Raw genomic sequence first — 25,345 nt, 5'->3', positions numbered from 1 at the left:
GCTTTTGCAAATTCAAAGCAACATTCCTTTCTAAGCCAGCAAAGACAGTGAGCAGAATGGCAGCTGGAAATATAAACCAAGAATATTCCAGAGTCATTTTGCATTAGATTTGGTGGATTACTTTCCAAATGGATGAGTTTAAGAACTAAGTAATACCTAGCTAAATTTCCATTGATAGTAAATACTAGAGTTTAACTAAATAGAAGAGGAAATTCATGAAGATTTCTGATCATTAACACTAACATATAGTTACTGCTGTCACTAACGATGCACAGTTAACTGGATCCCAGAGACAGCAGAGAGCATAAATGCTGAACTTGAAAACTTCCTGTTATTACCAGGGTGATTCTTAAATTGCGTCTTGATTTCATCACCCATTGTCCCTCTGTCACAAGTTCTATGAAAGTCTCTACGGACATAACACAGGTTTTAAAACACTCTCTGAGGTGACATCAGTGCACACGTCTGTCTGTATGTGTGTGTGCGTAGCGCTGGCTTAATTAGTATTCGTTACTGCAGATGAAGAGTCACGATAAGTATCTGGACTGCAGAATCAGAAGCCTTAGCACTGGAAGGCTGCTAGCCGTCATGTCAGCCTCACGACCCTGAAGCTGCAGGTGTTCCGTGATGTGATTGAGAACACGTATCAGGACAACTAAAAACTAAGCACAAGCGGATGCCCCATTAATTCCATAACCAGTGCTTTTATACACAATGCCATCTCTCATATGATGTTAAGGGTCTTGGGGAGTTCATGTGATCAGCAGTAGCACCACCGCTGGGGCTGCATCCAACTCCGTTTGAGTTTTTATGATGTGATTTGAACATTTCGATGGATTTAGAAATGAATAACTACGTCAAATCAGAGGAAAAATACACAAAAGTTATTAAAGAAAAATTCAAATTGGAAAGGGATAAGTAAAGAATGTTGATTACAGAAGGGCATGTACCAGAGGCTGGAAACCTACCCGGAACCCAGCACTATTATTAGGCGGCTCTTACTTTGCTGTAACGGCTGAGACCAGGACTAGGTGTAAAGACTACACTACGAACTCTGGAGCCAAAATACACATCAAAATCCAAAAAGAGGTGGCAACCAGCTTGGGTATCGTCACCAAAACGATCCACAAAACTTACAGTTGGGAAGAACAAGTTTCAGTAAGTGCGTCACAATATTTTGTGAGAGTGACATGAGCTATGGCGACGCACAATGAGAGGTGTCAGCGGTATGACCGAGGCTCTGGTTCCCTCCACCTGGTACAGGGGAGAATGAAAGGCCTCTTTGCAAAGAGCACACAAAGATGCTTCTATCAGCAAGGAAGCATGAAGAAGAGCATTTCACAGCAGACAGAATTAAGGACGAGAAAAAAAAAAGAAATGTGCTAGAGTAATCTAGAAAGAATCACAGTCACCCTCCTTCACGACACCCCACCCCCACTGCCTAAGTTACTTTCCAGCCTGCTCTCCTGGACTCCCTAGGACATGGTCCGCACTGCACTGCTTCTTTGCCTGTCTCCTGTTTGGGGGGTGAATCCCGGGCATGCGAGAGGACGCCCTGCAGGAAAGCAGCACGCAGGGCGCCCTCCCCTCGGGGGCTGGCTGCTGCCTGACTGCGACGTGGTGACGAGGCTCCCGCAGGGCCTGCAGCACTGAGTCTCCTTCTGGGCGGTGAGAAGCTAGCGGCGCTGCTCTGCGGGCACCGCTGTGCGCGCTGGACGACAGCTGTTTCCCTTCTGACTGTCCCTTTCCCCCGTTCTTCTGGTAAGCTCTCTGCCTCCTCTCAGTTCACACCGAAGATCAAGACGAAGTGTGTCAGGCTGTTACGTCGGACAAGGGGCGGGAGCGTGTGAACCACATGACAAGACTGAGGACGTCTACTTCCCCTGCGCTACTGACAACGTGCCCGATATTTTAATTGTGCAGAGGGAGCTCGTGATTAGTGAAGGAACTGTCTGCTAAATCCCTCTTTCAGTCTCATTCGTAAGCTAGCCTTTCTGTCTGTGCAAATCCAAAGCAGCTATCCCTCTAGCCTGAAAACACAGTGATTAGAACCGCATCTGACATGCTTCCGTCAAGCACATTCCAACCTCACCACGGCCCTGAATGTCAGAGGCTCACGTTTGAAATGAAGGAGTCCTGAAATGTACGCCCTGTAGTTAATCTCCCGTTGATGGTAACTGCTGGAGCTCCACTGATCACAGCAGGGAATTTAGGACGACAGTGTACCGTGTAGTACCACCACACAGGTGCTGTAACCATTCAAGACTCAGACTTAAAGAAACTCTAGAGAAGATAAACAAACCAGAAAGATACTTGCAGTATCCTTGTTCTTACCGAGATGACTCTTGGATTGCGTCTTGACTTCACCCTTTCGTAGACCTTTCCCGACAGCACCTGGGAAGCGCTCTGTATCGGTCTCTACAGAAATAAACAATTTCAAAACACTTTGCAAGGTAAATACTGACTTGTTGCGTGAGGTTGTGTGTGTGCAATGCTCCTTTAATCAGCATTATTTCATTACACAAGAAGAGTTCTAATGAAATGTCTGACCTGCAGAATCAAAAGGCTTTAGAACAGAAAGAGCCAGTAAGCCATCATACAAGCTTCATCGCACTGAGGCTCAGAGACGTGTCGAGAGGCGACCAAGGCCACGGATCCAGGTAATGACACGCTGGTCCGTAACTCATGCCTCATAATTTCCTTAACTAGGACTTTTCTCATAAAATACAACGTCTTGTGCACATTTGTCATCCTAGGAGAGTTTACCTCAATAAACATTAAGATACATTCACGTGTGTACATTAAAAACACATTCCTATGGTAAGGATATACCTGTGAAGCGGACATAACATTTCTTCCCAGGTCGAGTTACGAAGTATGGGCGTCAGACTCACAGAATGTTGCTGTGAGGCAGAGATTCTTGTCACATCCAGGAATACTTTAATGTCTTTTTTCAAAAAAGGATTGTTAAGTCAAGTCGGCACCGTGATGGAAAAGAACAAGTAACCTGCGGACAGAGGCAGGCGCGCTCTCGAGCGCTCTCAGCGGAAGGCCTTCTGCCCGCGGAGGAGGCCGCGGGTCGCCTGCGGGAGCCGCGTGGCCGCGCAGCCCTTTCCGCTTGGGTCTGTACGTGCTTCTTCCTTTCTGCTGGATTCAGACACTACTCTCTAGGTCCAATGTCAGGAAAAGAAATTGGAATGTAGGTAAAAGATTTCATATTGCAAAAGGAATCATTAGAATTGGTGACTCTGGGTCAAGAGTCACCTATTGGGTTAAGTTTTGTGGGCCACATTTGGTTGTAGCACAGCAAGTAATTCGAACTGGAACCTGTCGTATCCAGATAGTATAGACCAGAAGTCTTGTTTTGGAGAAGGGGTTGCCCACCAGCATGCCCAGCATGCGTTACCAGGGCAGCACAACTCTATCACCACTGCAGTCTAAGCAAAAGACTGAAACCAAAGGCACGCTGGACTGGGCAGGACAGGTTCTCAGCAATCCAGTTGGCAGCATTTGTAAAGTGACGTGTGCTACAGCGACACGTGACTGGGGACACGAGCAGGCACGCTTCAGCCCTCCGACCCTTCTGCAACACACACAATTAGAGGAACTGACTCGTCTGAGTCGAGGAAGCAGAGGGCCCTCAAATAAGCAGGGAGGCGCCGAGGGCAGCCCTCGTGGGCGGGAACGGTGAGCGCAGGAGCGGGAACGGTGCGCACAGGAGAGACCGCGTCTACTAGAGCCACAGTTGCCTCCTTCACAGTATGTTGCTTTAAAAATTTTTTTAAATTCTGTATTTTTTAATTGAAGTTCATTAGTGTCATATTTTTAGATTCCACATATGAGTGATATCATGTGGTAGTTTTCTTTTTCTGTCTGACTTACTTCGCTTAGTAATGATGATCTCCAGGCCCATCCATGTCGCTGCAAATAGCATTATTTTATTCTTTCTTATGGCTGAGTAGTGTTCCATTACATATATACATATATACATATACACGTATACATACACACACCTATCTCACAACTTCTTTATCCAGGCATCTGACGATGGACATTTAGGTTGTTTCCATGTCTTGGCTATTGTAAATAGTGCAGCTGTGAACACTGGGGTGCATGTGTCTTCTTGAATTGTGTAACAATCATCATAGCCGATTTTAGAATCAACTTCATACTTATACCGATTAAATTCCAGGGAGATGGAGAAACATGATTCCCATGTAGTTTTGTTCCCTTATCCCCATTTTTGTGCTAACTTATGTTACACCTAAAAAATTAAAAACAGTGTTAAAATTATTCCTATAATCATTTCTTTATGAAACTTCATAACTTTTAAAGTAGCTGAGAAAGGTAGAATGAGTGTAGGGTATTTTTACAGTGTCTGTGAAACCAGCATTCTTATTTACAATCTGCGGTCTTTCAGTTGGTTCCTGTGGATTCAAGTTACCGTCTGGTGTCTTTCTCTAACCTGAGTTCATCCTTGTTCACATCAATCCTCTTCTTTGTGCTGCTCTTGTGAAGTGTACGTCCATACGTTAGCGGCCCAACCACACGTTTATATCTCTTGTGTTATTACAATCGTCTTTAAATCAACTGAGAGAAAGAAAGAGACAATTAAGCATTTATACAGTCTTTTGTAATTTTGGAGTTATTCTAAGCTGTGTTTTTGGTTGTGTTGTTTGGTTTTTTATTTCTTTCTTGTGAATTCAATTTACTGTGTGAGATCACTTTCAGTGGCAAGAAGTTCCTTTGGCATTTCTTGTAAAGCAGAGCTGTTAGCAATGAACTGTTTGAATTTTTATTTGGTTGGGAATCTCTTTAATCTCACTGTCAGCTTTGAAAGACATTTGCCTGCCGTCAATTCCTTGGCTGACAGATTATCCTTTCATTGTTTCAACGTTCCATCTGCTGCCTCCTGGACCCGTAATCTCTGTCCCTAACGAAGGTTCCTGGGGGCCCGTTTAACAACCTCAGCTGGTTTTCTCCTGTCGCTCTCAAGATTTTTCCTTTGCCCTTGTGTTTTACCAGCTTTACGTTTTCACTCTCACGGGTCTGGCTGTGGTTTCTCTGTGCTCATTCTACTTACATTTCACTGAGCTTGAATGTGTGGATTCATAGTTTTCACTGATTAGTTTTCATACTTCTCGGCTGTCTTTTCGAACATTTTTACTGCCCCTTTCTCGCTCTGTTTCCTGTCATTCCCAGTACCTCACGTTCGTTGTTTTCTTCTCTTGAACCCTTTGGCAGTATTTTCAGAGTTTACATTTGGTTCTTTGACATTACGTTTTATTTCTTGTTGATACTGTCTATTTGACAAAATACTTTCATATCTTTCTTTTCTTCTTTAGGTGTTGTTTCCTTTAATTCTCTGAACACGTTTATAATAACTGTGAGGCAGTCACTGTCCGCTGGGTGCCACATCCAGGATTCTCACAAGCACACTCTGTTTCCTGCTTCTTCCTACGCTTGGGTCACAATTTACTATTTCTTTGCATGTCTAGTTTTTTTCTCTTTTGCTAATAACTGGGTGTTTCAGACAATATATCATCTCTGGATTCTGTTTCCGTTCCCCTTTCTGGGGCTGGTTGGCTGGCTGGTTGGTTGGGGTTTTTCAGAGCTCTCCCACTAGCACCTCTCTCGCCTGATGTGTGCAGCCCCAGTGCTGTCCCTCAGAGGCATGTCCTTGGCTGCACACAGCTGCCTTCTGAGGTTCATGCTTTAACAGGCTCTGAACATCCATTTCCCTTTTTTCTCTCTTAAGGTGTTTTCTTTTTTTTTTTTTAACATTTTTTATTGATTTATAATCATTTTACAATGTTGTGTCAAATTCCAGTGTTCAGCACAATTTTTCAGTCATTCATGGACATATACACACTCATTGTCACATTTTTTTCTCTGTGAGTTATCATAACATTTTGTGTATATTTCCCTGTGCTATACAGTGTAATCTTGTTTATCTATTCTACAGTTTTGAAATCCCAGTGTTTTCTTCTTTCAACATCACAGAAAACAGCACAGAAAAGTGTGTCTAACTCTGTTACTCCAGGCCTAATAAAGAGGGAATTGATAACCAATGAAGCAACCATCTGTTATATTCTTCCTCCCACATTCCTCAGCTAGCCCTCCTGCATTTGCAAATTCAGGAGACATGTCTAGGCTGAAAATACAAAGTGAATAGAATATAGTTGGGTATATTTGTACCAAGCATATTCTAAGGTTATTAAAGATTGTTTTTTATGGATTATATCCTAAACGAATGAGTTCTAAAAATAATAATATGTAGCAAGTTTTACATTGATATTTAATACCACAATTCAACTAATTAAAGGAGGGAATGCATGAAAACTTTTGCCCATATAAGAAACCATCAATGTTGTTACTAATGATCCGTATTTAATTAAACTCCAGAGGAGATAAGTAAACCTAAAATCTCAGATCTGTAAAATTCTTGTTCTTACCAGGGAGATGCATTGATTGTACCTTGAACTCTCCGTTCATTACATTTCTTTGAATTTTTTCTGCCAACCGTTCTACCTTAGTCCCTGTAGGAAGGAACAAATTTCAAAACACTTTGCATGGTAACCATTTACATACTAATATGTGTGCTTGCACATTTGTGGGGGACTAATTTAATCAGCATTTTTTATTGTGGAAGATGACTTATGTTGAACCGTCTGGTTTACAGAATCACAAAACCTTACGTTGGAAAAGATTAAGCAATTATACTAGCCATGTTACACTGAAGTTTAGAGATTTTCAGTAACAGACCAAAACCAAATACCCAAGGAATGACAAAACTGCATAATTCCTTGCTAGTGTTTTTTTTTCTATAGACTGCTATCTCTTATGCAAACTGAAATCATCCCAGAGAATTTCCAGGTTTACATTAAAAGTACATTTATTCTGTAGGGATCCTGATAAGGCAGAACTTAGTATTTTTTCCTAACAGGACAAGATGCAAACCAATCTTCTTAGTCACAGAAACTTAGCTTGAGCCAGAAATTCTCTTACTTAACCCAGGAGAATTTTAATACCATTTAGGCTATGTAACTGTAAATCACGGAGGCATCACTGGGTTGGGAGAAGGTGCCTCTGAGGTTCCTCCAGCATGCAGACCTTACGTCTTGCCTAGCAGAGGAAATGGTGAAATTTGTTCCAGAGCCAAGACTCTGACTGGATCCATTTCCATTTGAGTTCTTCTGTGATTTGAACTTTTGGCAAATAATTAACAACTATTAACTAAGTTCAATGACATGTAGAACTCCTGGGATTGACTAAGAAGGTATTCATACTGAGAAGGGATGACCAGGACTGGGACTGAGAGGGGACGTCCTGGGTGTGCACACGTGCACACGAAGCCACAATCTCTACTGCAGCTGCCATACCGTCAGTGGGCTACAATTTTAATTATACAGGGAAATGCGTAATTAATGAAATAACTATCTGTTAAATTCCTCTTTCACTCTCATCCACAAGGTTGCAGTTCTGCTTCTGCAAATACAAGACAGCTTCCCTTCCCTGGCCTGAAAAGCAGAGTGAGCACGGTAATATCTGACACGCTTCCGTCAAGCACGTTCTAAGCTCACTGTGTCACTGAATAATCATGGACCATTTTTGATTGAATCAATTCTGAAATTAGCACTCAGCAGCTAGTGCTCCAGTGGTCGTCACTGCTAGAGCTCCCGTGACTACGGGAGGGAATTTGTGAAGACTTGTTACCCTGCAGTAACAGCAGACAGGTGCTGCAGCCGTTGACAAGCCAGACTGCAGCTAACTCCAGAGTAGGTACGTAAGAAACAGGCTTCAAACATTCTTGTTCTTACCAAGATGACTCTTGGACCATGTCTTGATTTCAGTCTTCACAATACCTCTTCCAATAATATCTGGGAAGGATTCTGTATTAGTCTCTATAGAAATAAACAGTTGTAAAACACTTTTGTAAGATCAATAGTAAAATGTGTATTTTGTGTGTGTGTAATGTACCCTTTAATTAGACCTTTTTATTATAGAGAAGAGTTAAAATGAAATGTCTGGAGTGCAGAATCATAAGACCTTAGAATCGGAAGGGACATGAGCAATCATACAAGGTTCATTATGCTGAGGCTCAGAAACGTTCAGTGAGGTGACCAAGGCCATGTAATCAGGTAACGACAAAATGGGCCATACACTGACGCCTTGTAATTCCTTACTCAGGGCTTTCTGTATAAAATCCAAAGGCTTTGGTAAATTTAAGTCTCCTAGAGAGTTCTCATAAACATAACTCTCATGTATACAATAAAAACACACGCACATGGTAAGGACGTGCCCTGTGAGGCAGGACGGGACACTTCCCCTTTCTGTATTTCATCTGTGCTCTCCTTTCAGCTCCTTTCCTCCTAGCAATTTTTATTGCTCAAATTTTATTTAGAGCATTTACTTATGTATTTCCCACTAATAATGTAATGAAGTTAATTTTGTTCTTGAGACATTTTATTTTCTTAAATTTTATTTTCTTTTGAAGTGTACTTGACTTACGATGCTGGTTTCAGGTGTACAGCAAAATTACTCAGTTCTACATATTTATACATGTATTTTTTCTTTTCAGATTCTTTTCCATTGTAGGTTATTACAAGAAACTGAATATACTTCGCTGTGCTGTACAGTAGACCCTTGCTGTTTATTTTATATACAGTAGTGTGTGTCTGTTAATCCTCTCAAGAAGACATTTTAAATTGAATGGATGTAAATGGGAACACTTTACTGCTGTCACTAAGGCTCTTATTCACAGCTGAAAAGCAACTAAATCAGAAACTGAGAGAACCTAGACGACAATACGCTGACAATTAAAGACACAGGAAAACGGCTCATCACACAGACCAAGTCTGTCAGAGTGAAACACAGAGAAGGTTTCATTATTACATCACCAGCTTTTCCCCAGTTAAAAGTAAGTATTTTTATTTGATTCACTTTTTAACAATACTTTTTAAGGAACAAAAGTGAGTATCTGAGAGTTCAGCTACTTTCAAATTCTAGCTTTCAAGATCAATTCTTCAAAACTACAGAATTTCTTGCATCAAAGAGAAATGCATCTAACAGTATGATAATCCAGGACTAAGGCAGTGTCTGTGAGTTATAAAACTCAGCTAGAGAACGCCACGAGTTCTCTAAAACCATGAGATGAAAGGCCTCTTTGCAAAGAGCACACAAAGATGCTTCTATCAGCAAGGAAGCATGAAGAAGAGCATTTCACAGCAGACAGAATTAAGGACGAGAAAAAAAAAAGAAATGTGCTAGAGTAATCTAGAAAGAATCACAGTCACCCTCCTTCACGACACCCCACCCCCACTGCCTAAGTTACTTTCCAGCCTGCTCTCCTGGACTCCCTAGGACATGGTCCGCACTGCACTGCTTCTTTGCCTGTCTCCTGTTTGGGGGGTGAATCCCGGGCATGCGAGAGGACGCCCTGCAGGAAAGCAGCACGCAGGGCGCCCTCCCCTCGGGGGCTGGCTGCTGCCTGACTGCGACGTGGTGACGAGGCTCCCGCAGGGCCTGCAGCACTGAGTCTCCTTCTGGGCGGTGAGAAGCTAGCGGCGCTGCTCTGCGGGCACCGCTGTGCGCGCTGGACGACAGCTGTTTCCCTTCTGACTGTCCCTTTCCCCCGTTCTTCTGGTAAGCTCTCTGCCTCCTCTCAGTTCACACCGAAGATCAAGACGAAGTGTGTCAGGCTGTTACGTCGGACAAGGGGCGGGAGCGTGTGAACCACATGACAAGACTGAGGACGTCTACTTCCCCTGCGCTACTGACAACGTGCCCGATATTTTAATTGTGCAGAGGGAGCTCGTGATTAGTGAAGGAACTGTCTGCTAAATCCCTCTTTCAGTCTCATTCGTAAGCTAGCCTTTCTGTCTGTGCAAATCCAAAGCAGCTATCCCTCTAGCCTGAAAACACAGTGATTAGAACCGCATCTGACATGCTTCCGTCAAGCACATTCCAACCTCACCACGGCCCTGAATGTCAGAGGCTCACGTTTGAAATGAAGGAGTCCTGAAATGTACGCCCTGTAGTTAATCTCCCGTTGATGGTAACTGCTGGAGCTCCACTGATCACAGCAGGGAATTTAGGACGACAGTGTACCGTGTAGTACCACCACACAGGTGCTGTAACCATTCAAGACTCAGACTTAAAGAAACTCTAGAGAAGATAAACAAACCAGAAAGATACTTGCAGTATCCTTGTTCTTACCGAGATGACTCTTGGATTGCGTCTTGACTTCACCCTTTCGTAGACCTTTCCCGACAGCACCTGGGAAGCGCTCTGTATCGGTCTCTACAGAAATAAACAATTTCAAAACACTTTGCAAGGTAAATACTGACTTGTTGCGTGAGGTTGTGTGTGTGCAATGCTCCTTTAATCAGCATTATTTCATTACACAAGAAGAGTTCTAATGAAATGTCTGACCTGCAGAATCAAAAGGCTTTAGAACAGAAAGAGCCAGTAAGCCATCATACAAGCTTCATCGCACTGAGGCTCAGAGACGTGTCGAGAGGCGACCAAGGCCACGGATCCAGGTAATGACACGCTGGTCCGTAACTCATGCCTCATAATTTCCTTAACTAGGACTTTTCTCATAAAATACAACGTCTTGTGCACATTTGTCATCCTAGGAGAGTTTACCTCAATAAACATTAAGATACATTCACGTGTGTACATTAAAAACACATTCCTATGGTAAGGATATACCTGTGAAGCGGACATAACATTTCTTCCCAGGTCGAGTTACGAAGTATGGGCGTCAGACTCACAGAATGTTGCTGTGAGGCAGAGATTCTTGTCACATCCAGGAATACTTTAATGTCTTTTTTCAAAAAAGGATTGTTAAGTCAAGTCGGCACCGTGATGGAAAAGAACAAGTAACCTGCGGACAGAGGCAGGCGCGCTCTCGAGCGCTCTCAGCGGAAGGCCTTCTGCCCGCGGAGGAGGCCGCGGGTCGCCTGCGGGAGCCGCGTGGCCGCGCAGCCCTTTCCGCTTGGGTCTGTACGTGCTTCTTCCTTTCTGCTGGATTCAGACACTACTCTCTAGGTCCAATGTCAGGAAAAGAAATTGGAATGTAGGTAAAAGATTTCATATTGCAAAAGGAGTCATTAGAATTGGTGACTCTGGGTCAAGAGTCACCTATTGGGTTAAGTTTTGTGGGCCACATTTGGTTGTAGCACAGCAAGTAATTCGAACTGGAACCTGTCGTATCCAGATAGTATAGACCAGAAGTCTTGTTTTGGAGAAGGGGTTGCCCACCAGCATGCCCAGCATGCGTTACCAGGGCAGCACAACTCTATCACCACTGCAGTCTAAGCAAAAGACTGAAACCAAAGGCACGCTGGACTGGGCAGGACAGGTTCTCAGCAATCCAGTTGGCAGCATTTGTAAAGTGACGTGTGCTACAGCGACACGTGACTGGGGACACGAGCAGGCACGCTTCAGCCCTCCGACCCTTCTGCAACACACACAATTAGAGGAACTGACTCGTCTGAGTCAAGGAAGCAGAGGGCCCTCAAATAAGCAGGGAGGCGCCGAGGGCAGCCCTCGTGGGCGGGAACGGTGAGCGCAGGAGAGACCGAGTCTACTAGGAGCCACAGTTTTACTCCTTCACAGTATCTTCCCATTGCTCTTAAGTTTTTAAAAAAATCCTATCCTGCTTGGAGTTCCCTGCACTTTTTTTAAAAACATGTTACATAGTATATACAATTTTCCCTTTTAAAATGTCTATTCTATGAAATGATGCCATTCACAGCAGCATGGATGGACCTAGAGATCATTAAGTGAAGTAGCTCACAGACAAATGACATATGATATCACTTACATGTGGAATCTAAGAAAAAAACGATACAAATCTTATTCACAAACCAAAACAGACTCATGAACATAGAAAACAAACTATGGGTACCACAGGGGGAAGCGCAGGGGAGGGATAAAATTAGGAGTTTGGGATTAACAGATACACACTACTATGGATAAAACAGACAACAGGGACCGACTGTAGCACAGGGAACTATATTGAATTTCTTGTAACAACAGATGAAAATCTGAAAAAAATATATATGTATGTGTATGTAAAAAGGTCAGATTTTCAAGTCTTATTAAATTGTTTGGTTTCCTGCTTTAAAAATGCTTACTAATATATTCACGGAACTGTGTAACAATCACCACAGTCAATTTTAGAATCTGCTTCAGATTTATACCACACAGAGTAAATTCTAGGTAGATTTAGAAATGTTACCTTCATATTCTACATTTATAGTTCTCTTTATAACTTCTTTTGTTACCCTATTTTTATATTTGTAATGTGTAAGCATAAATTCGCTTATCACAATTGCTTTTTTAATTATTTACATAACTTCACGTCCTTAAGAGAAACTGAGAGAAGACAGTGCATGCATGTGCAGTGTTTATATAATACCCGTCTTGTGTGTGACGTCTGGCTCCCGTCTCTGCCATTATTCAGAACCACACCGTCTGACCTCTGCCGTCCTCGCTGTGCCCTGCACTTTGAGCTGCTGATTCTTCCTTCTGACGGTGTAAACGTACTGAACTCTCCACCGGCTGCTAAACTTTCAGTTACTGTACTTTCAACTCCTGGATTACCATGTGGTCCCTTCTAGGTGACATATTTCTCTTTCTAAGTGGTGTATACTCCCTATTTGGTGAAACACTGTCATCATACCTTCGCTTCCTTCTTAATAATGTTACATTTACTTCTTTGAACATATTCATAATAACTGTTTTTCAGTTGTTCTTTAAGTCCAAAGCCTTGCGTGCTCGTGCGCAGTTTCTGCTATGTGCCTTCTTCCCTGTTGTACATCACATTTTACTGTTTCTTTGCATGACCCATAACCAGATGCTGAAAACTGGGTATTTTAGATTCATAATACAGCCTCTCACCATACTGACTTCATCCTCTTTCAGGGCATACTATTACTGTTTTCTTGTTTGTATTTTTAGTTATTTGGCTGAAATATTTTACTGAAATCATTTCCCTCTGCAGTTTGAAGCCACGAGAATTGCTCTCCAAGGGAAGAAGCCTCGGATATGCAGTCCCCTCTGGACTTCGGTGGCTTTAGCAGTGCTGTCTGTCTCCTTCCATCAGGTCTCTGCTGTCTGCCTCTGGGTGTCACACCAGAAGCCCGAGGGCAGTGTGTCTATCACTTACAGGAGTCGAGGCCGCAGCGTAATCTCTGAACTACCCAACACAACTAACGGGCTCTACTCTACTACCGAGGAGACACAATAAATGTGCCTGATCTTCCCAATAGATGGAGATGGAGAGCACTGGTAACCAAGGAATTAACCATCTGTTCACTCCTCTTGTCACTGTCACATTCATTCACCAGGGCCTTTCTCCTTTGGCCACTGCAAGCAACTTTCTATCTCAGCCGGAAGTAGAGAGCAGAACGAAACTGAACATACTCACATCAAGTATATTCTGAGGTCCCTGTAACATTAATTTTATAACTTAATTTCTAAACAGATGATTTCTAAAACTCATAATACCTAGCTAATTTTTAAATGTCTAATAAATACCACAGTACAACCAATTATCAGAATATTCACAAAGATTGTACCTATATAACAACAACACATGGGTACTCCTGTCATTAAAAATTCATACTTAATTAAACTCCAAAGAAGGTAAATGAACCACAGAGATTAGACTTGCATAACTCTTGTTCTTACCAGGGAGGCTCTTTGGTTCTATCTTCACTTCCCCCGCTAAGAGGCGTCTTCCAACAGTATCTTTCAAACGTTCTAGGTCAGTTTCTACAGAAATAAACAAATATCAAAACACTTTATAAAGTGATCCTAACGTGATTGTGCATGTGCACGCGCGCGCATGTGCATGTGTGTGTGTGTGTGTGTGTGTAGCAAGATGTTCGTTAGCCATCTCACTAACGAGTGGGCAGCACGATGCGACGTTTGGGCTGCAGAGTCACCAAGCCTGAGAACTGGAAGGGCTGAGCCTTGTTAAGCTTCCAAACCACTGACGCTTTGAGACGCTGATGATTTGACAGAGACTGTGTATCCAGACAATGACAAACTTGCTGTATAACCTTACAGCTTATAATTCTTTATCCTGAAGGGTTTATGATAATAAAGTAACTTTTAAGTTTCCATTAGAGTCATAATCATACTGTAGGGGTACATATCCACTGATGCGGAACGTAAAATTTTTTTCTCACAAGTTATGTTGCAAACCATGGTCTGCACTGTCACCATGGAGAAGAAATTCTTGGACTCATCCAGGAATATTTTAATGCCCTTCTGTTACTTAATTGTAAACAAAGTGGGCATCAGTGATGGAAAACAGTAACAGGATGTTTTGCAGACTGAGAGAAGAGTGCTCTCCCAGGTCCCTGAGGCTTGAAGACCCTGTAGCTTGGGAGGAGGAAATGGTTACATCTGTACAAGTACCAGGACTGAGATTGGGCCTCCTTCCATTTGAGTTTTTAATGTGATTTTAAATTTTTGCTTGATTTGAAAACTGCAACTAGGTCCAATTACAGGAAAAATACATGCACGTTATTAAAGGAGAGTTTATACTAAAAAAGAAATAATTAGGAACGATCAACTACTGGGTCTGAAAGTTGTGGTGAATTTGGTTCTAGCAGAGCTAGTACCTGAAGTTAGAAACCTGTCACCATCAAGACACCAGATGGAAGTCTGTCCTGGGAAAGTGGCTGGGTCAGGCGGACGAGAGGCTGTGCAGCCTGCACCAAGCGGCTACTGCTACAGCGCCGCCAAGAGAACGAACAGAGGGGCTCAGAGGAGGCAGAGCACGTTTTCAACAATCAAGTAACGGCACACTGTGAAAGGAGTAAAGATCCACAGCAAAATAAAGCTGGGGAATGTTAGCAGATAAACTTTAGCTTCTCTGGTTCTTTAGTGGGGAGGACTTGTTCATCTGAAGTAAGGAAGCAAAGAATCCTCAAGTAAGCAAGAGGCAATGACACAAGGTCAGGTCAGGTACTAGGAATTAAAACGTATGTGCTGGAAATTTTTATAATTTATAATAGCTTTTAAATTTATATTCTAGTAAAAGTCACAGTTTTCTCCGTATCCTCCCATTTCTCAGATTTTTTTAGCCTATTCTTGTTGGTGTTCACTGAGCCAGTTTTTTTTTCCTTTTTCTTTTCATTTTTCAGTTTTATTAGGTAGGATTATTACTGTTTGCACATACACAATATATTGCATGTAAATACATATACACAATATACTGCATATATTTTTAAATTTACATATATGTACTGTTCACTGTTTCTAAGAACATTTAGAGCTTTAGCTTTTTAATCTCACATAGTTATCAGAGGAAAAAAGCCAACCACAAAATAAGAATTATTTAAAAAAGACACACACACCGTGCTATTAACAGCAACATTATTCACAACCGCGAAGACATGGAAGTGTCCCAAGTGCACACCAACAGACGGACGGACAAGGAAGGTGCAGCACATACATGCAGTGGAGCACAGTGCACCCCTGAGGAAGGATGTTTTGCCTTTTGCAGCCCTTCATTCACTCTTTTTTTCACTTCAAAACCAGAATTTTATAACTGGCATAAACATTTCCATTGCATAAAAAACAACAAAACACATAGAAATAAACTTAACCGAGGAGGGTACCTATACTTGGAAAACTGTAAAACACTGACGAAGGAAACTGAAGATGATACAAAGAATGGAAAGATATCTTGTGCTCTTGGATTGGAAGCATCAACATTATCAAAATGGCTGTACTACCCAAAACACTTCACAGATCCAATGCAGCCTCTCTCAAAATACTCACGACATTTTTCACAAAACTAAAACAATTCCAAAATTAATATGGAACCATAAAAGACCCTGCACTGCCAAAGCAATCTTTTGTAAGTCTTTTTTTTTTTTCCTCTTCTTTTTGTTCTCTTTTCTTACGGTCTGATGCCTAGAGAAGGTCCTTTAACATGTGTTGCAAAGCTGGTTTGGTGGTGCTGAAATCTTTCAGCTTTTGTTTATCTGTGAAGCTTTTGATTTCTCCATCAAGTCTGAATGAGAGTCTTGCTGGACACACAGGTAGTTTTTAAAAACTATATGACAAATCATACAATGTGCCCATTTAAATTGTTCATTTTAATGCTTTAAAAAATATATTCAAAGTTCTATAACCATCACAATTTTAGAAGAGACTAGACAATGTTCTGACCACAAAAAAGAAATAGTTATATGACATGATGGAGGTGTTAGCTAAAACTAGGGCAGTAATCATGTTGCAATATACAAATGTATCAAATCGACATGTAAATTTTAAATATACAATGCTCTATGTCAATTTTTTCTCAATTGAAAGAAGAATTTACTTCAGACTTGTAATTAAATTCCAGTAATTCCAGTGAGGTACAGAAATGCTACCTTTATATAGTATTAGTCTTTCTTCCCCATTTTTGCACTATTGTTATACATATTATAAATATAATAACCTATCATATAATTATTACAATTGTTAAAATTTTGTTCAATTATTGTTTAACTGTTTATTTCCTTATGTACATGTATGTATACTGTCCTTTGTAATTACAGAATTACTTGTACCCAGCCTTTTTTTTAGGGGATTCAAATGTTGACGGACATTTAGGCTGCATGCCTTGGCTACTGTAAACAGTGCTGCTGTGAACACTGCGGTGCATGTAGCTTTTCAAATTAGAGTTTCCTCTAGATACCTGCCCAGGAGTGGGATTTGCTGGATCATGTGGTAACTCTATTTTCAGTTTTTTGAAGAATCTCCATACCGTTCTCCACAGTGGCTGCACCAAACTGCATTCCCACCAGCAGTGTAGGAGGGTTCCCTTTTCTCCACAGCCTCTCCAGCATTTATTGTTTGTGGACTTTTGAATGATGGCCATTCTGACTGGTGTGAGGAGATACCTCATGAGCACATGAGAAATTCTTTTAAAGACACACGTTAAGTGATACATAGATTGGTTAGTTAGAATGAAATTATTATAGTTGTCCCTCAGTTATCTGCAGGGGATTGGCTCCAGGACCCCCTGTGGATACCAAAATCCACAGATGCTCGAGTTCCTTACATGAAATGGCTGAGTATCTTCATAACCTATGCTCATCCTTCCGTACACTTTAAATCCTCTCTAGATGACTGTAATACCTAATACCACGTACATGCTACACAAGTTGTTGTAAATACAAAGTAAATGCCATGTAAACAGTTGCCAGTGCATGGAAAATTCAAGTTTTGCTTTTTGGAAATTTCTGAAAAATTTTTTTCCTGAATATTTTTGATCTGTGGTCGACTGAACCTGCAGATGCGAAACCAAGGGGCACAGAGGACCAAATGTATTCAACTGCTCCACGTTTGAGTCTTCTGTTTTCTTTTGTAACTGCGCTACACAGCTGAGCTGCTTTAACTCCCGGCATCGGCTCCACTGTGCCCAAACGCAAACCTCTACTCACCTACCACTTTGTTTAAACCTAATTGAAATATTAGGTCACTAACTGATGGATTCATTTCTGGAAGATTTCCTGCTGTATCTGGAAGATTTTCTGCTGTATCTGGAAGGTTTTCTGCTGTATCTGGAAGATTTTCTGCTGTATCTGGAAGTTCTGAAGCTGCTTTATTTTTAACTGTAATAATAAAAGATTACCAGATTAGTTGATTTAAAACTAACATTTTGTTGGGGTAAAATTATAGTACATAAAATTAATTAGAGATATGTTACCTTACAATTACTTAATCCTGTTTAATTAATAACTTAATATACTGCTTATTCAATTAAATACAAACAGGTCTAATAATTTTTAAAAGCTTAATAGCTACTAGAGGCCAGCCATGATAACGAGCATTTTTCACATATTATCTCATTTAATCCTCACAAGAATTCTAGGAAGTAGGTATTTTTATTCTCATTGAACAGATGGGGGAAGTAGAGTTTAGAGAGATTATGCATACTTTCAAAGGTCACACAGTGCTGTTAAGTGCAGGAGCTTGAAATGAATTTTGTTCTTTTAGACTCCAAAACTTATTCTCCAGCAAGCGAACTCAAATGTCCTCTGGGACTGGGCATGTGACGTGAGTGCACCGTAACCTGACGCGCAGTAGCACGAGCGGCAGATGCAAGGCGAGGGCACAGGCACACCGCACTTTACTGCACGTCACAGATACTGCTCTTTGCAAACTGAAGGTGTGTGGCAACCATGCACGGAGCAAGTCCATCAGTGCCATTTTTCTTTGTTTTTTATTTGAAGTATAGTCAGTTCACCATGTTGTCAAATTTCTGGTGCACAGCATAAGGTTTCAGTCACATGTGTTACACACATACATTCCTTTTCATATTATTGTTCACCACAGGTTACTATACTTGTTGTTTGTTTAGTTTACATATAATAGTATCTGTGAATCTCAAACTCCCAATTTATCCCTTCCCACCCCCTTCCCCCTTGGTAACCATGAGTTTTCTATGTCTGGGAGTCTCTTTCTGTTTTGTAAATGAGTTCATTTGTGTCAAGGTTTTAGATTCCACATATAAGTAACATCATATGGTATTTTTCTTTCTCTTTCTGGTTTACTTCACTTAGAATGACAATCTCCAAGTTCCATCCATGTTGCTGCAAATGGCATCATTCTATTCTTTCTTATGGCTGAGTAGTACTCCATTGTATAAATATACCACAGCTCCTGTATCCAGTCATCTGCCGATGGACATTTCGGTTGTCTGCATGTTTTGGCTATTGTGTATAGTGCTGCTGCAAACACTGGGGTGCACGTATCTTTTAAAATGAGAGCTTCCTCCAGATGTATGCCTAGGAGTGGGATTGCTGAATCACATGGTAAGTCTATTCCTAGTCTTTTGAGGAACCTCCACACTGTTTTCCACAGTGGCTGCACCAAACTGCATTCCCACCAGCAGTGCAGGAGGGCTCCCTTTCCTCCACAGCATCTCCAGCATTTGTCATTTGTGGACTTTTCAATGATGGCCATTCTGACTGGTGTGAGGTGATACTTCAATTGCAGTTTTGATTTGCATTTCTCTGATAATTAGCAATATTGACCATTTTTTCATGTGCCTGTTGGCCATTTATACGCCTTCACTCGAGAAATGCTTATATAGGTCTTCTGCCAATTTTTGGATTGGGTTGTTTGTTTTTTAGTTATTAGGGTATATGAGCTGTTTATATATTATTATTATATATATTAATATTAATAATAATAATATTAATAATAATAGATATTATATATTATTATTTGCAAATACTTTCTCCTATTCCGTAGGTTACCTTCCTGTTTTGTTTCTATTTATCTTTTCTGTGCAAAAGCTTATAAGTAAAAACCACAGCTTGGCCTCCCACTTTGGGAGGTATGCAGGCCCTGCGGAGTGTTTCCTCCCATCACTGTGAGCAATAAACTCAGCCTTGCCTTATCAAAAACAACAACAAAAAAGGACGAGTGATAAGTGTTGGCGAGGACATGGAGAAAAGGGAACCCTTGTGTGCTTCTGGTGGGAATGTAAATTAGTACTGCCAGCGAGAAACACATGGCGGTTTCTCAAAAAATTAAAAATGAAACTGCCACACGATTCAGCACTCCCACTTCTGGATATGTATCTGAAGGAAACTAAGTCAGAATCTTGGAGAGAGATCTGCACTCCCACATTCGTTATAGCATTAATCACAATAGCCAAGATACGGGAACAATCTAGGTGCCTTTCAACAGACGGTGGATGAAAGAAACATGGTGTGTATATATATATATAGAAGGGAATATTATCCAACCATATAGATAAGGAAATCTTGCCATTTGTGACAACATGATGGACCTCGACGATACTATGCTCAGTGAAATGTTTGACAGAGAAAGACAAGTACTGTATGACCTCACTTTTATGTGGAACCTAGAAAGTCCCAAACGCACAGAAACACACCGAGTAGACTGCTGTTTGCCAGGGACCCAAGGATGGGGAAAATGGGGAAATTAAAGGGTCCTAAACTTCTAGTTATAAGAGTAAGAGATACAGTATGGTGACTGTAGTCAACAATGTTGTACTATACTTCAAAGTTTCCTAGAGAATAGAACTTAAAAGTTTTACTCCAAAAAAAAAAAATTATGTGAGGTGACAGACATGTTTATCTTTCTGTGGAATTCATTTTGCAATGTAAGTGTGTATCAAATCATCACATGGTAAACCTTAAACTTACATAATGTTATATGTCAATTATATCTCAACAAAGCTGGAGAAAATTTTTAAAGAATGTGTGCATCTTTTTATGTACCTGCTGGCCATTTGTATGTTTTCTTTGGGAAATGTCTGTTTAGATCATCTGCCCATTTTTCAATTGGATTTTTAGAGATTTTACTATTGAGTTGTGTAAGTTCTTTACATTTTGGATATTGATATCTTACCCAATATGTAATTTGCACATATTTTCTCCTTTACTGTAGGGCGCCTCTTCATTTTGTGGGTTGTTCCTTTCGCTGTGCAGAAGTATTTTGGTTTGATGTTGTCCTACTTGTTTTTGCTTTTGTAGTCATATCCCCCCCCAAAAAAACCTCACTGCCAGGACCCCACTGTCAAGGGGCTTTTCCTCTATGTTTTCTTCTAGAAAATTTATGGTTTTTGGTCATATGTTGCATATTTTAATCCATTTCAAGTTGACTTTTGTGTCATGTATAGGCTGAGGGATCAATTTCATTCTTTCGCAGGTAGATACCCAATTTTCCCAGCACATTAATTTAAGAGACTACCTTTCCCCACTGGGTATTCTTGGCTCCCTTGTGAAGTATTAGTTTACCTTATATGCCCAGGTTTACTTCTGGACTCTCGACTCTGTTCCATTCATCACTGTGTCTGTTTTTATGCCAGCACCACACAGTCATGATGGCAGCATCTTCGCAGGATGCAGTCTGCAATCAGGAGGTGCTATGTCTCCAGGTCTGCTCTTCTTTCTCGGGATGCTTTGGCTGTTTGGGGTCTTTCAGTTCCACACAAAATATAGAATAGCATTTCAATTTCTGTTGAAATGCTGCTGGAATTTTGATAGAGACTGCATTATATCTATCAATGTTTTGGGAGGTATGCACTTTTTAACAATATTTAATTCTTCTACCCCACAAACACAGGATATTGTTCCATTTACTTGTGACCCAAACCATTTTTTTTTCATCAAAATCTTACAGTTTCTAGTATACAGATTTTCACCGCCTTGGCTAAATTTATTCCTAAGTAATTTATTGTTTTGATGCTATTTTAAATGAGATTTTTCTCTTTTCCAGGTAGTTTTTTCTTTCATTCTTTGCTAGTGTACAGAAACACAACTCATTTTTCTATATTGATCTGTATCCTGAAACTTCACTGAAAACTCTTTTTTCTTCTGAAAGGTCTTGGTGGTGTCTCGGGGGCCTCCCACACACACCACCACGCCATCTGCAAACAGCTACTTCTGCCTCTTCCTTTCTGACCCGGATGCCTCTTCTCTCTTTCCTGTGGCTCACTGCTTTCAGCTAGGACTTCCATTATTTTGCTGACTAGGAGTGGAGAGAGTGGGCACCTGGTCTCATTTCTAACATCAGGTGAAAACCTTTCAGCTTTTCACAGTTGACTATATTACTAGCTGTGGGTTTGTCATATATGGCCCTTAGGATGTTGACTATGATTCTCCTGTACCACTTTGTTGGGTTTTGATCATGAATAAATGCTGGTTTTCGTCAAATGCTTTTTTTTCTGCATCTCTTGGGATGATCATATGATTTTCGTCCTTCATTTTGTTAATGTAGTGATCAAGCACATTTACTGGCTTGTAAATGTTAGACCATCCTTGCATTCTGAATGATTCCCACTTGATTACAGTGTATAATCTTATACTATTGAATTTACTTTGATAGCATTTTATTGAGGATTTTGGTATTTATGGTCACCATGGATACTGGACTGTCATTTTCTTTTTTATTGAAGTATAGTTGATTTAATATGTTGTTCGTTTCAGGTGTACAGAAAAGTAATTCAGATATTTCTTTCACAGTTTCATGATTCAATCTTTATAGGTTTTACGTTTCTAGGAATTGATCCATTTTTTCTGGGTTATCCAGTGTACTGATGTTCATATAGTCTATTATGATCTTCTGTATTTCTGTGACGTTCAGCTGTAATTTGGGGGAAACGTGGTCTCATGCATGCGGTCTTTGAGCTCCTACTTGCCCACGTAAGAACAAGCCTGGGGCTGGGAACACTTTTTACCAAGAGATAAAGAACACACACAGACTCTGTCAAACTGATCACCTTGTGTGGGGGAAATCTTTCCTTGTTTCACACTCAGTGAGTGTGCGTGCTCTCGTTCACGTGCGGAGATTCTGGGTCTTGTGGAATCTGCCCCACTGTCTTCTCTGTCTCCCGTGGGGCAGGAGGAGGGCTCTTCCTCTGTGGCACAGGAGGAGCGTGCATAGGCAAGTCGCCTTCCACTGGCCCCGGGGAGAGCCCTGCTAACCGTGGGGACCGACAGTACTGAGGCTCACCTTGCTCTGGCTCTTCTCATGTAAGCAGAAATTGTTTCACCCAGTGTTCGACTGTATTGTGTTTTCATTAGCAATTCTGATACCAAGAGGAAATGGGCAAAAGTGCTCAGAGTCCTCCCCTGAACTTAGTAACCAATGAACAGCACCTGCTCCCTTGGTGCGCAGTATTCTACTGGTCAGTATTGTTTCCTCTTTCAGTTATAAATTTGAGTCCTTTTGTTTGTTTGTTTTTTGTTAGTCTACCTAAAGGATTTCCAATGTTGTTTATCTTTTCAAATAATCAACTCTTTGTTTCACTGATATTTTTCTATTATCTTTCTAGTCTCTACTTCATTTATTTTTGCTTTAGTCTATTATTTTCTTCCTACTGCTAACTTGGGGGTTATTCTTCCTTCTCTAATTCCTTTACGTATACTTAGGCTATTGACATGAGAGCTTCCTTTTATCTTAGTGTAGGATTTATTGCTGTAAATTTCCCTCTTAGAACCACTTTGCTGTATCTCATCAGCACATTATTTTTCATTTTCATTTGTCTCAAGATGCATTCTGATTTCCTTTTTGGTTTCTTCTTTGACAGACTGGCTGTTCAGGAGTCTGCTGTTTAATTCCATGTATCTGTAACATTTTCCATTTTCTCCCTGTTATTGATTTCTAGTTTCACAGCATTCTTGTTAAAGGTGCGTGACATAATTCCAATCCTCTTAATTTTGTTGATTTTCTTTGTAGTCCTGTATATGATCTATTGTGGAAAATTTTCTGTGTGAGCTTGAGAATAAGAATGTGTATTCACGTCAGGTTGGATGGAATGTTACGATGTCTTTTAGGAACCTCTGGTCTATAATGTTATTCAGGTCTATTGTGTTTTAATTTTGTCTAGATGATCTATAATGTTGGAAGTGGGGCACTGAACAACCCTACTATTATTGTATTGCTGTGTATTTCTCCCTTCAGTTATGCTAATATTTGCTTTACTGAGATGTTCTAATGTTCTCAACACTGGAGCATCTAAATAATCATACATATCTTATTCAACAAAAGGATATAATTATGTGTGTATATGTATAGATATACACACAAAATTGTATCTTCTTGTTGAACTGACCCCTTTATCACTATATAGTGACCTCCTTTGTCTCTTTGGACCAATTTTGACTGAAACTCTGTTTTATGTGATACAAGTACAGCCACTCCTGCTCTCTTCTGGTTGTCGTTTACATGGAATATCTTGTTCTGTCCCTTCACTTTGGGCCTATAAATTTCCTTAAAGCTAAAGCAGGTCTCTTGGAGGTAGCCTACTGTTGGATTTTTCTTTTTAATCCATTCACCCATTCACTGTTTCTGAGTAATTACTGATAGGTAAGATCTTGTTATTTTCGTTTTGTTAATGTTTCTTTTAGTTCCTTTGTTCCTTTCTTCCTCTCTTGCTGTCTTCTGCGGTGATTTATTTTTTGTAGTGATATGCTTTCATTCCTTTCTCCTTACACATGTTTTTACCACAAATATTTTCTTTGTGGTTGCCATGAGGCTCACATACTACATGTTACAGACATAGTCTATTGTAAGCTGGTAACAACTTACTTCAATCACATACAGAAACTTTACATTTTTCTTCACCTCCCACATTTTATGCTACTGATGTCACACTTCATATCTTTTTACATTGTGCATCCAATAACAAATCATTGTAGCCACAGTTATTTAAAATTTTTTTTAACTTTTATACTAGAGGTGAAAATAGGTTCCTTGGTTTACTTTAGCTCTGCATTTTAATTTCATTTACTGTGGGACACTTTTTGTTCCATGTTTCCGCCAAACGAAAAAACTGTTAAAGCACTTTCTAACCTTCCAAGATGCAACATTAAATGCAGAATTTCTTCTTATTGGGTCTATATAAAAAAATTGATGTGATCAAACTTTATGTTCCTTCACCATTATATTACACCCTTAGTATCAATTCCTACACATATTTCCAAGATTTCTAACTGTTATCAATTGGAAAAAAGAATACAGTTCTTTTGGAGTGCAGCATGCCTCCTCATAGATCACACCTTGTACTTCATGTTCAGAGGTCTGCTGAAACTTGAGCCTAGTTACAGGTCGAGAAGCAAAGAGGAGAGATGGGATGAGTCTTGAGGAAAATCAGGAGTGTCTTGCATGGTGACCACCTCAAAGGAGGCGATTACAGTTTCCTCAGTCAAAGCTTAATCTCATCATACAAAGGTGGGAAGCCTTCTTGTAAGGACAAGGAAGACTCAGCAGGATTCAAGTGTCAGTGTCCCTGGCTTCATCGCTATCTTCCCATGTATCACCACTCCACTTTTCAAGATCCCACTCCTTTCCAATCAAAGTTCTCATCTTAATAGCAGAAACTCTGTAAGGTTGGAATTCAGTGTGTTTTATAATTCAGCCACTTTCAAGAAGACACTAGATTTGGTTTTCAGCAATCTCAGCCCTGCAGCTGCAGGAGATGCGAGTTCCTTTCGCAGTAGACATAGAAGCTTTCCAGTCATTTATGTGGTGCTTGAGCTGGGAATGTGACTCCCACCTGAGCTCGCCGTTTACTTTCCCCCATCTTGTCCAGCACAATCAGGAGCAACCAGTCAACCTCATTATATTCATTAGTTTGACAAAAATGTTCTAAAGTATCAAAGAGATGGTCACCCAGAAGCCTACATCGTAATTATTTGATTATGAGAAGTCAATGGTGATTTTTGGTAGATTTCTCTTGCAACATCAAACCATGAACCATCAGTGTTCTCTTTACTGCTGGAAATAGTCATCTGTGCATTTAAAACTAATCAGATTAGAAAACTAACTTAAAAAAACCCAG

The 25,345-nt window shown here is 40.6% G+C and overlaps 1 protein-coding gene across 1 annotated transcript in view; it reads right to left on the bottom strand.

The window, feature by feature from the left end:
• CCDC7 (coiled-coil domain containing 7) overlaps positions 1 to 25,345 on the bottom strand; it is a 196,693-nt gene that overhangs the window by 13,931 nt on the left and 157,417 nt on the right. Inside the window, exons 28-33 of the mRNA XM_074357988.1 lie at positions 17,466 to 17,636; positions 13,705 to 13,788; positions 10,219 to 10,302; positions 7,821 to 7,904; positions 6,456 to 6,539; positions 2,335 to 2,418 (exon numbers count right to left, since the gene is read on the bottom strand). Coding sequence (XP_074214089.1) covers positions 2,335 to 2,418; positions 6,456 to 6,539; positions 7,821 to 7,904; positions 10,219 to 10,302; positions 13,705 to 13,788; positions 17,466 to 17,636 — 591 coding nt within the window. The remainder of the gene's footprint in view (positions 1 to 2,334; positions 2,419 to 6,455; positions 6,540 to 7,820; positions 7,905 to 10,218; positions 10,303 to 13,704; positions 13,789 to 17,465; positions 17,637 to 25,345) is intronic.

Source organism: Camelus bactrianus, chromosome 35 (assembly GCF_048773025.1).
Source record: "Camelus bactrianus isolate YW-2024 breed Bactrian camel chromosome 35, ASM4877302v1, whole genome shotgun sequence".
NCBI classification, from domain to species: domain Eukaryota; kingdom Metazoa; phylum Chordata; class Mammalia; order Artiodactyla; family Camelidae; genus Camelus; species Camelus bactrianus.
The sequence above is the reverse complement of the archived record's forward strand: the minus strand, read 5'-3'. Positions and strand labels throughout refer to the sequence as shown.